The 13,335-nt window shown below is 40.4% G+C and overlaps 1 protein-coding gene across 3 annotated transcripts in view; it reads right to left on the bottom strand.

Annotated features, from left to right (window-relative positions):
- FCHSD2 (FCH and double SH3 domains 2) overlaps positions 1-13,335 on the bottom strand; it is a 330,943-nt gene that overhangs the window by 78,543 nt on the left and 239,065 nt on the right. For all 3 annotated transcript variants that reach the window (XM_033947792.1, XM_033947791.1, XM_033947793.1), the window contains exon 11: positions 3,292-3,408. In XM_033947792.1, coding sequence (XP_033803683.1) covers positions 3,292-3,408 — 117 coding nt within the window. The remainder of the gene's footprint in view (positions 1-3,291; positions 3,409-13,335) is intronic.

Below are 13,335 nucleotides of genomic sequence, written 5' to 3'. Positions count from 1 at the left end.
CTTTATTCCTGAGTTGGCCCCCCTGCAACCTAAATTCATGTCCTCTAGTTCTACCATCTTCCTGTCTCTGGAAAAGGTTTGCGGACACTTGTGTTAAGTATGCAGAACCCAAAGCTGCTTTAGCACATCTGTTTTGGGACTGTGCTCTGATTCAGACGTTTAGAACTCAGATAATTTTTTATATTGAGCAATTATTTAAATTAAAGATTTCTACACACTCCATGTGTATTCTTGGAATATCCCGTGGTGGAGTCTTTTACAGGAACCAGGAAATTACTATTGTTTCTCATGGAAAAAATTAATATATTGATTCTCCTAGCATGACCCAATGGAGAAACAATGTCTTCACTTTATTAACCATGGTGTATATACATTCTCACAGAAGAATACCAGCACACTGGACTAGATTTCAAAAGATTTGGGTGTCAGTGTGGTCTAACCTGCCCCCCAGGACCCTCAGTTTGCTAATTATTAATGTGGTATTTGTTTCCAGAGAGGTGCAGTCATCAGTGAAGGGGTGATAGGAGGGAGGGTAGAAGCTTCATTTATTCAAAGTACCAGCTTAATTATGTCCCTTGGAGAGGGTGTAAGAAATTCTATCTTCTCTTTGTGGATTCTAATGTGAGAGAAATGGTGGGTGGGTGGGGGGAGGGAAATGTATTTTGAGGATTTAAATTACTTAATTATAATATTGTAATCATATCATATGTCTTATTGTATTAATAATTGGGAGGAGGATGGGAGAAAATGACTGTTTTATGTATTACTTGTGTAGTTAATAGTGCGTTTCAGTATTTTATGTTCAATTAATTGTACTGCACTGGCAAAGTTTGAAAATCAATAAAGATTTAAAAAAAAGAAAAAAAAGGGGGGCGGGGAGGAGGGAATGATGATCATGAACAGTATTGTACTGTTAAAGAAATTATGTTCAGTTGTTTTATTTTTATTGCATTGCCTCTCATTTTTGTTTTGCGAATTTAAGATATTTCTTAAAAAAAAAAAAAAAAGGTTACTACCTTCGACTAAACACTGACTCAAATGTATGTAAATATGAAGAGGTAAAGAAAAGGGAGAGGGACTACAAAATGTTTTTTTTAGAAGTTGATACAAAAGGAGCAAACCTTAGATCTTTTATTTCATAGCAATATTTATTTGTGACCCTTCCACTCTTTGGGAATACTAGAATTGCCAGAATACAAGGCTGGCTGTAGGGTGCTGCAAGAAGCCCTGATCTTTTGCATAATCCTAAGGCACTTCATGGTATCCTACTAACTGATCTTAAGCTCATGCAAAACAGAAGAACTGTGTGACAGCATAGACCCAACCCCCCCTAGAAACAATTCATTCCTTCTCTCTGAAGAGTAGGGTAGAGAATGATATGGTGGCTACCTGCGGGGAGAAAAACAGTCGTCGCCACGGGGACGGGGACAAGACCATTCATCGCCCTGTGGAGCGGTGAAGTAAGGGAAAGCGCGTGGTCCAGCAGCCCCCTCCTGCCCGATTGCTGCCATCTCATCTCCTTACCCCTCATCTTTATGTGGCGAATTTCATTTTTCTTCTCGCAGCGGCATGCTTTCAAAAAGTCACGCGCGGCTGCTTCAGTTGTATCTTTTCCTCTGACGCAACTGGAAACAGGAAGTTGTGTCAGAGGAGAACATTCAACTGAAGCAGTCGTGCACGACTTGTTGAAAGTGTGCTGCTGGGAGAAGAAAAATGAAATTCGCCACATAAGAGGAAGGGAGGGAGGGGGCTGCTGGACCACGCAATCCGTGACCGTGTGTGTTCCCTCACAGAAGGAAGGAGGGAGTGAAAGGGAAAGAGATGCTGGATGCGGCAGGAAAGAGGGGAGAAGGACAGGCAGGTGAATCAGATGCTGGATGCGGGAAGAGAAAGAGGGAAAGAAGCTAGATGGGGTTGGAGAGGAGAGAGACACATTGGTGTGGAAGAGGAAGAGAGGGGAAATCTGGACACAGGAAGGTAATAGAAACAGAGGGGAAATTATGTGCGTGGGGGCATAGGGACAGAGACATAAAGGGCTGATACATGGGGATAGTATATAGACACAAGGAGGGGGAAATGCTGGAAACAGGAAGAATATACAGATACAGATCCTAGAACAGGGGAAAATAGGAACACAGAAGGGAGATGGTTTGTGCAGATGGGATCAGATGGTTTGCAGGGACGGGGATCGAGCTTATGGGGACAGGATGTAGACCAAGCTCATGGGGATGGGGCAGAGACAAATTTTTGCCCCATGTCATTCTCTAGAGTAGGGAAGGGATGGAGCCATCAATATACTCCCTCAGAGCCTGTACATGCTAACCATGGTTATTTGCTCAGTATCTTTCTGGCTCAGTACCGAGTACCTTTACTAGTCTCAGCATAGCTTACATGTGTTTTACACTTATTGTCCAACTATGCCAGTGATGTTACAGTTTTCAACTCAGCTTTTGGTAGTTCTGAACAAATATGCCAGTGCTGGGGAACAACTAGCCTGCTGCTGCACAATTTCATTTGGTTTGTGGCTCTTTCACTTAGTATACAGGGTGTTATCAGGAAGGGAACACTATCACTAATTATATGCTAAGCTAACCCTCCAAAATGACTTCTAAGCAGGTTAGCAGATAATGTGAAAGTTCTAACTCACTCTCAATATTACCATACATTGATTTAACAATAACCTAAAATTTGTGAAAGAGAGGAGTCCCAGTAAGGGGGGTCCAGTTAGATAATTAATTTTTACTCCGGTGGTAACTTATATGGGTCATCCTAAATAAGTTCTACCACCCAGAAACAACTGACTCTCAAAGGAGCTTCTACTATGCTCACACTTGTCTTTACTATCATTGGAGGGGGGTGGAGTATAGGGGGTCACAATCAGTCAGCTGTGTCATCAGAGGAGGGAACAACCCCCTCCAGCTCTGTCACACTCTGATTCTATTTGGTATATTGTTGAGAACCCCCTCCCAAAAAAAAAAAAACCAAACAAACCCCAAAAAACTCCACACTCCAGAAATAAGCCACCGTTAAATTCCACCATCAGAAACTTTTATTTGATCATCATCTGCTGATGGCTGTTTTAATTATCTTTCACCTAATATTAAGTCTAGAATAAACAGGCCACATCTCTTAATTCTGTAGTCCTTTATCTTTACAAGTCTGAAAGAGGCCAATTCCGATTACCACAGAAGACAAACAAGAATTTTATCAATGGCTCTGAAACAAAATACAGAAATTGTTTGAAACTTATTAATTTTCCTGTTTAAGAAAGGAAAAGCATTTTCATCTTACTCTTTTACTGTGGATAATGTTTTTGTGCTCTCGTGCTACACGTGTTGCCCATTTCCGAGCTTCCTTGTTTAGGCTGTGCTCCTCTGTAGACCCAGTTTCAGATTCTAGTTGTCGACTCTGCGATGCAAATGGAAAGCAAAACAGTGAACATAAAAAAACCTCCCAATATTTTCCAAGTTGTCTCATGTACTCCCTTCTTCCAACATCTGCATTTACATCATAAAAGAAAAAACCACCAATAGTTTGAAAGCTTTCATAATATTTAAGAAAATACAGTCTGTATTTATTTAATTTTATATTCCATTCTTCCTAAAGAGCTCAGAATGGGTTACAGTTTACCATTACATAGAGTTGCAGTTCAACTTTTGTAAGGTTACAAAATACATTACAACTTTACAAGCAAGGTGTGCGGTTTGAGAATCCTAACTAATAGTACACTCTCGCCACATATGTTCTATAGCAGTGTAACACAAACTGGGTGCCTCCTAAGATTTCAGGTGTGCTGCAGCACACTGGGGAGGAGGAGAGGTGCCGGCGTTGGCTGACTGCCTACAGGACGTGCTTCTCATGGCGAGAGGCACGTCCTGTAGCCAATCAGCTGGTGCCAGAAACTCTCCTCTCCAGCCCTCTTCCCTGCTGGCACCCCTTTCTGCCGTCTCAGGGCCTGTCTGGAAGGCCTTTGCAATGTGGGCGTGATGTCCGCGCACGATGACGTCCGCGCACTTCCGGATGCCTCGAGCTGTGGCCACTACGTTTAGTGTGCTGCGGCTCGAGAAAGTTTGTGGGACACTGTACTATAGGGATTAAATTAGTCTCTTAGCAGTATTCAAATCCAAGCTAAAGGCTCACTTTTTCAATGCTGCTTTCAACTAACTCCTAATCAGCATAAAATTACCTATGTAAGAAACTCCCCAACCCTATATGTCTTGTCAGCCTGTCCAAATTAGATTGTAAGCTCTTCAGAGCAGGGACTTTCTATTGCATGTTAAATGTACAGCGCTGCGTACGCTTTTCAGTCCGAGCACAGCCAATTTATTTATTTATTAAATTTCTATACTGTGCAGTTCCTAGGCGGTTTACAGTACATCCACATACATAATACCTAAAAACAGTATATGAAATCCCCACTATTTACCCTTCTCCATTGAGAATACTGACCACTTAAACCTATTCACTGTTTTTTTTTTCTTTCAACCAGCTGTTAAGCCATAATAGGACATTATCCCCCTATCCCATGACTTTTTTTTAGTTCAAAAAGTTTTATTGATTTTAAGTTACAAAATACAATAACTATACACAGACCAGTTGCACTAATAACAATGATTAGAACAGAAGATGAAGCATGTACAATACAACAGGCTAAACCATGCCTATTCATGAGGAAGAATATCAGCATAAATGCAGTAGAATATCTGAAGCACACAGAGACACCAGAGCAACACATCAAAAGGTTGTATCAAGAGACAAGCTATGAAGTGGAGAAACAGGTACATCTGTAGACTACATTGTCAACACTCAACAACTGAATGTCATCAATCTATATTACAGTAGGAAGTAACCGGGCTCCAGATTTTTAAGTATGATCTCATAAACTTATGTTTTTCCACAATGACACTTTCATATTTAGCTGTAAAGCACAGTGTATTACACCAAGTGACATATTCAGTCTTGGATAGATCTTTCCAGCAATGTAATACACACCAAATATTCACATCATCAATGGTACCTGGCATCCCTCTCTTTGGTCAGACCACCACAAATACACCTTCACAATCAACTGGCCTCAAAATAACATAAAACCTATGCCCCAAAAAACAACCTTCAAATCTAGACAGAAAATTGAACCAGCCACATTCTGGGAAAAAGTGGACCCTGCAATCGACCCCACTGACCCTACGGACTTCATAAACCACTGGCGCACCCTAAGTGAAGCAACCTTGAACGAGCTAGCCCCAGAAAAAACCAAACACAGAACCTGCAGACCCTCAGACAAGTGGTTCGACTCCGAACTCCACCTACTAAAAAGGCATTGCAGGCAACTTGAAAGATCTTGGAGAAAAAAGAGAAATGACCAAACCAAATCCGCATGGAGAACCCAAATCAAACTATATAATATCAAACTTAAGGAAAAGCGCAAAACATACTACACTAAACTAATTGGCACAAACAACTCCGACACAAAAACACTCTTCAACTTAGTAAAAAAACTTACGGACACAAACCCATTCCTTGCCACTCAAGGCAATAAAACACCAACAGCTCACCAATTAGCAGACCATTTCAAACTCAAGATCATCAAAATCAGAACAACCTTCAACAACTTAACTACCACACTCGACGAGTTAACAACAACCCCCACAATGGAAGAAGCCATAACTGCAGACAGAACATGGACCACCTTCCCAACTCTACAATGGCCTGATTTGAACCGACTATATAAAAAATACAGCCACACCTCATGCGACTTGAACTACTGCCCATCGTATCTACTCACAAATGCCTCCCATAAATTCAAAACCAGCCTCACGCAGTGGATACAAAGCACTCTCATAGAAGGCCAATTTCCACAAGATCTTGGAGAGATCATAATCACACCCTTACTGAAAGACCAAAAAGGTCCAGTAGACACACCTACCAACTATAGACCTATCGCTTCGATCCCATTATATGTCAAGCTGATTGAAGGACTTGTGGCTCAATACCTCACCAACTACCTAGCTGACCACAATATACTTCACTCATCTCAATCAGGATTTAGATCTCACCACAGCACGGAAACACTACTAGCAACACTACTGGACATAGCCCGACAACACCTCAGTAAAGGACACAGGATCCTAATTATCCAACTAGATCTTTCCGCCGCCTTCGATCTAGTTGATCATACCATACTACTCCAGATACTTGATGCAATAGGGATCTCAGGGGTGGTTTACAACTGGTTCCAAGGATTCCTTAAAACAAGAACCTACAGAGTTAAGATAAACGATATGAAATCTAACCCATGGTCGAATCCATGCGGAGTCCCGCAGGGATCTCCACTTTCACCCATTCTATTCAATCTCTACATCTCCTCCCTTGGTACCACTCTTGACAACCTAAAAGTAACATCATTCAGCTACGCAGACGACATAACTATTCTCCTCCCCTTCGAAACCCAAGACCACACCTCAACAGGACACCTGGAAACAATACTGAACGAAGTAGAAAAATGGATGACAAACCACAAATTAAAACTAAACTCGGACAAAACCAAATTCTTAATGCTCGAAACAGACAAAAACCCATCCATAACAGACCTGGAAATTAAAGCAATCAAATACCCAATCCAAACCTCCCTCAAAATCCTGGGAGTGCTGATAGACAGATGCTGCACTATGCAGACTCAAATCAACAAAACTACCCAAAAAGCATTCTTCACAATGCGCAACCTAAGAAAAATAAGGAAATTCTTTGACAAAGAACACTACAGGATCATTGTACAATCCCTGGTACTAGGTCTTGTGGACTACTGCAATATCCTATATCTACCATGCCCTACAAACATGATCAAAAAACTACAGACCGTTCAGAACACAGCTCTCAGACTAATCTACTCCCTCGGAAAATATGACCACATCACCAACGCCTACCTAGACTCACATTGGCTACCGATTAAAGCCAGAGTTCAATTCAAACTGTACTGTCTAATCTTCAAAGTTTTCAACGGTACTGCACCTGCCTATCTAAACGATCGCCTAAACCGTAACCTTTCACCCAGAATAAGAAGAACACTGACACCATTCTCATATCCACCACTCAATGGCACTCATCGTAAAAAGCTTTATGATAGCCTCATAGCAACGCATGCAGCAAAACTCGAACCCTCCATCACTAGATTGTTAACCTCAACATCTGACTTCAAAGCATTCCGTAAAGAAATCAAAACGCTGCTCTTCAAAAAGTATTTACAATCTACCTAATCTCCCTCTCCTCTTCCACCAACCAGGTTTGCTCACTCCCTGGCACCATACCATCAATCGACAAAAAATACATATAAAAAAAATAATAAATAAATAAAAAAAAAAAAAAAAACAAAAAAAAAAACCTGGAACCTAATTCACCCTACCGAAACCGATTACCTACCAAAGTATGGAAACAGAATATTTGATATGTATAGTAATGTAACCTGATTTATCTTCCATTGTTATTATGTCTACACCCTCACTCTGTCATTAAGTCTATACCCTCAATCTGTATTCTCCAATGTCATGTACCCTCCTGGAAATGTCCAGCTCTCTTCTTATGTAATCCGCTTTGAACCGCAAGGCACAAGCGGAATAAAAATCACTAATGTAATGTAATGTAATGTAATATATTTTCTAGAGCCAAGAATAGAATAATGTTAAGCAGCCTTGCATTATGATCCGACACAGTATGTAATAGTCCATGATGGCCCAAAATGATAATATGTAGATTTAATGGCTCCTGTATGGATAAAATTGAGGAGATAGCTTCCCATACTCTACTCCAGTAAACGTTTAGATGACTGTAGTGGTATATCATATGCGTTAAAGATCCCTCTTGGGAATTACAAGACCAACACATAGAGGAAAGGCCATTTGAAAATTCTGCTACTTTTACTGGGGTCCAATGTGTCGTATGTAGTAGAAAGAGCATGGATTGAAGAACACTAGCAGAACGAGAAGATCTAAACAGACCTTTCCAAACTTCCTGCCAAGTCTCTTCTTTTATCAAGAGATCGAGGTCCCCTTGCCAGGCACTCATCATACTTGTTAAAGAGGAGGAAGAAGACTTTCTCATAACAGCATACCGGCGTTAGGCAATTCCACGGTTAGTATTAACTTCTGAAGTCAACTCTGGAGTATCCTTTAATTGCATCATCTCTGGAAAAACAGCAGTCAAGCAGTGTCTTAATTGTATCCAGCGATACTGTTGGTGGTGCAGCAAATTGTAGGTAGTATGTAGTTCACTAAAGGACTTCCAGCAAATCATGGAGAGTCCAGATTCCACATTGCTGACATATTATCCAATTAAGTGTTCTGTATTTTAATACGGTCTTTATGCCACAGCAATATCTGGCGTGATTCGTGCATCCCATGACTTTCTAATTTCCTCAGAAGTTTTTCATAAGCTACTTTGTCATGTTATGCTGGAGAAGTGTGGTTTCTGCATTTGGTACCAGAAGAAATGAGCTCTCTCCAAAAAATAACCCAATATATTTGTTTGGGAGAAGCAATTCCAACAGCTGGAGTATACATACAAAAATGATTCACTATAACAAAGATTAATAAGTTGCATTTTTCAAACTGCCTTCCTCTCTCATGTTGTCCTTTGATTAGACACACTCATGCACACAAAGCATAGACGAATATGTACAACCCCCACCAACTCCTCATCCCCCATACACATACATTAAGGGTTTGAAAAAAATGCCTTGAATTGTGCTTTACATGCTCTCCCCACGGTTTGTATAGATTTTATGTTTCCCCTTTGCACTTATGCATATATCCCACGGTTTGTATAGATTTTATGTTTCCCCTTTGCACTTATGCATATATTAAAGGAAGTTTTTAACATAAAAATCTGACATCAATCATGATGTACTTAACATCGGGTTCTCACAAGAATAGGGCTGTACATTTTAAATCACACAAAGCTCCTGCCTTACATTTCCTTCTTTATAGTAGATAGTAGATGTAAATTTTCAAAACTGACATTTCAATTTGATTGTCCCTCAGAAAGGTGGTATATCAAATTCTGAGAGGTGGTGCTACAGGGAGAGGCTTTGGACAGTGACAGCAGCAGCATGCCTGCATTGCTAAAGATAAGGTTGAAGGACCGAGAAAGGCAGAAAGGAGAGTGAGAATGCAGGCCACCTCTTCTGAGCCCCATTGCTGCTGCCCAGAATCTCTTGTCTTGCCTCTGTCCCGAAGTTCTGCGGACTCCTACCTCCATAGTTACTTCTGGGTCACGTGTATGTTGCTTTTACTTCCCCACGCTGCTTAGCAGTGCCTCAAAGTGGTAGTGGCCTCTTCCCAGATCGGTAGGACTGATCCGGAACAAAGCAGCCAGTCTCTTCAGCCCAAGAAATAGAGCAATGTTGGATCATTGTGAGGGAGAAAGACCTGCATTAAACTTTTAAACACACATTAAATGTTTAACGTGTTAATCACATTAAATGTGTAGTTCTACACAAGAATGTTTTTCTTTCCATAAAATAGTGGAAGTAATGGCCAAAATGTTGAACAAGGGCACTAAAAGAAGAATGAATGTGTGTTACATTGGTTTTATTTCCCTTGCATTAGTTAAGTACATGAAGACGTCTGTTCCAAGGAAGAAAGCTTGTGTTTAATGTTTGATCACATGCACGACCTGGTTGGTTTACTCATTACCTGGTTTACTTCTTATACTTGTGTTACATCCCAGCTCCTCCCTCAGTATCCCACGATCCCTTTATCCCTCAGGAATCCGTCCAATCCCTGTTTGAATCCCTGTACCGTACTCTGCCTGATCACTTCCTCCGGTAGCGCATTCCAAGTGTCCACGACCCTTTGGGTGAAAAAAAACTTCCTTGCATTTGTTTTGAACCTATCTCCCTTCAGTTTCTCCGAATGCCCCCTCGTACTTGTTGTCCCCTTCAGTCTGAAGAATCTGTCCCTATCCACCCTCTCTATGCCCCTCATGATCTTGAAGGTCTCTATCATATCTCCCCTGAGCCTCTCTGGAGAAAAGGAGGCTCAGGGGAGATATGATAGAGACCTTCAAGATCATGAGGGGCATAGAGAGGGTGGATAGGGACAGATTCTTCAGACTGAAGGGGACAACAAGTACAAGGGGGCATTCGGAGAAACTGAAGGGAGATAGGTTCAAAACAAATGCAAGGAAGTTTTTTTTCACCCAAAGGGTCGTGGACACTTGGAATGCGCTACCGGAGGAAGTGATCAGGCAGAGTACGGTACAGGGATTCAAACAGGGATTGGACGGATTCCTGAGGGATAAAGGGATCGTGGGATACTGAGGGAGGAGCTGGGATGTAACACAAGTATAAGAAGTAAACCAGGTAATGAGTAAACCAACCAGGTCGTGCATGTGCAAGACCGGAGGGCTAGGACTTCGATAGGAAGGCAGGACTTAAAGGGGAAACCAAGATGGCAAGGGAGCCCCTTCTGATGATTCAGACAGATCTTGATCTGTTTGGGCCGCCGCGGGAGCGGACTGCTGGGCAGGATGGACCTGTGGTCTGACCCGGCAGAGCACTTCTTATGTTCTTATCACAGAGAAATGAACTGTATTTGAACTGTTTCACAATACACTTTCACTTGCAATTTCAAACAAGTCATTAAAAAAAAATGTTTGATAAAATGAATGGACTGAATTGGACCAATGGCTGTAAGGAGGGGTTTGGAAGACTGAGGTCCTTTATTGATAACTCCAACATCGCTGCTACTTACCAACCAATACTAATATTGAGCTTGGATGTTTTCTGCAATTTCTGTAATTTTTTGTGCTGGTGAGGTGTTTTGTTTATGGTAGATATTTAAAGCATGCATTGCATGTCTTTCCCATGATTCCTTATTTAATACAGGCCATTAAGAGAAGCATCAACTAATATGTTAACAAGACTAAACTGATATTGAGGACAGCCCTGCCAATACTTTTCAGGACATGGTAATACCGCATAAGCAGATTGGTATCAAAAAAACAGGAAATAGAATGTACTTAAAAACTGTGCCTCAGCTATTTGGCTCCTTTTGCTTTGTTGTTTGGAAGTTTGTTTTGCTGGTTTAGCACATTTCTTACATGATAACATGTAGTTCAAGGAAAGCAGAGAGGAAAGAGGCTTTTGTGCTAATGTGAAAGCTAGGAAGAAGAATAAAGCTGGGAATGCAAGTTTACAAGATTTCAGGCTGAGCAAGTTTCAGATAAGGGCCTTTCTCAGTCTCAGGCACAGGAATGACATTGTACCTCCACAGAGGATATAAAGAAAAATATCCAGCAGTAAAGCCACATGGCTCAGCTGACAAACAGAAGACTCAGATTTAGTCTTTTGGCTGCAAGGAACCCAAACATGTTACAGAACTGGTTTGTTGGACCTCTAGGGAAGAATAGGTATTTACTACTAGTGCGGGAGGGAATTCTACATACCCAAGTGAGATACTGAAAGGGTTCAATCTTTGCACAGATTCTTCTCCAATAAAAGAACCTATATTCCCTAAAAATTGGGTCAGTCAGCCACGAGTTAAAGAATGAACTACAATAATGTCCGGTGGGCTCAAACTCTATCTAGTGTACCTGGGACAATGAGGGGATTAAGTGACTTGCCCAGGGTCACATGGAGCAGTGAGGGATTTGAACCCCTGCGCCACACACTCCCACTATGGAATGACTACCTACTTCACCTCAACTCTGAACAATCTTTTTCCAAATTTAAGAACCTGCTTAAAACTTTTTACAGAGAGACTTTTTGGTATATAGTTTCATCGCTCAGTGTCTGCAAGCATGATTGTTTCCTGTCCTATTTCCTGTCCTATTTATTTGCTTGCCTTCTTTTCTATCCTTTGTTTGTTTTAGTTTGTAGAACATCTCCTGCTGTATATCAGATAAAGTGATATATTAAGGTCAAATAATAAACATAAATAGTTGCCAAGTGTCAGTTTTGGCAATTAATAGATATAAACTGCAAAGGTTTAATGCAATTTTAATAAATAAGGTGCTAAATGAGCAGCATTTTATATTTCCATAAACACATTTCATCAAAATAAAATTTTAGTGTACTCTGCAGCCGCTATAATGTGGCAGAAAGCCTGGCTAATATTTCTTTTTTATGATGAGAATGCACCATATTTTCTGAAGGGCACAGGTGAGAAAGAAGATTACCACCTAAACTGACAAAAGGTGATATCAAATTGCTCATGGTAATTTAACATAAATTCAAAGTGGAAATTAAAAATGCTCTGAATCCACAGCTTTATTTTTAAATCTCAAAGTACTCATTACACAACTAGGGACAATGCCTTTTCAAGTGACAGCAGCCCTATTAGAATTTCAATTAAAGAAATGACAAAAATAAAAAAAAATGTCAGGAGTTCATAGAGGAGTAAGATATGATTCTTTTAAATATGCACAGTTTACTATCAGTGCTGATCCTGATAAGCTGCAGCAGAAACAGATTTGGCCTATCACCACCCTCAGGTGCCATATTATTTCAGTGTGTGAAAAGCTGCATTCTCTATAAACAATACATTTTATAATCCTGATGCAACTATAAAATGCTGAGTCTTGCACAAGGGAAGTAAAAAGAATTTGATGGAGCATAAATCTTTGCCGAATCAGAGTCTGAAAGGGTAAACTGTGTTGTGTTAGGGACAATTTGCAGGAAATACCTATGCTTCAGTTTCCAAAATCTTTCTCTTTATGCGGAAATGGGAGTGTGCAAAAAAGTATGAATAAATGTTTAAGCAAGCAAATATGTTCAGGAAGTCATAAAAGCAGATGTGCTCTATGGATACAGTTTACAGAGGGATTTTTATTACCCTAGGGATACATAAGTGAAGAATACTTCCAAAATGATGGAAAAGATAAACTCTTTTGCAAATAATATTGGAAAGGATCTGAAGAGAAACTTTTAAATCTCTAAGAAAACTGAAGCCGGGGATCAACAATTTTATTAAAAAAACTCAAATAAAACCTAAACATGTGTATCCATGCACAAGTATAATGTCTTATGTTTCTTTTCTATATTTTTAAACAGCAGAATGTGCAAAGATGTTTACAAGGAACTTTACTTATCACAGATATGCCCTAGTTTTGCCCTGGAACCTGTTGAAAACAATACGTCCAGCTAAACATATGATATTCCTTTCCAAAACACCACCACAGACAAATCTGTACTGATGGCTTCTGAAAGAAGCAACTAAAAACTATACTGTTTTCATGGTAGTACATGAATGTCCTAAAAGAAAGATTTGCCATCTTCACCCCGCATGAGCGCTCTTTTCCGTTGCGGTTCTGTGAGCAGTTTTTAAACCCGTCGCTCTCCGG

Source organism: Geotrypetes seraphini, chromosome 6 (genome assembly GCF_902459505.1).
Source record: "Geotrypetes seraphini chromosome 6, aGeoSer1.1, whole genome shotgun sequence".
Classification (NCBI taxonomy): Eukaryota; Metazoa; Chordata; class Amphibia; order Gymnophiona; family Dermophiidae; genus Geotrypetes; species Geotrypetes seraphini.
This window is presented reverse-complemented; position numbering and strand designations above follow the sequence as displayed.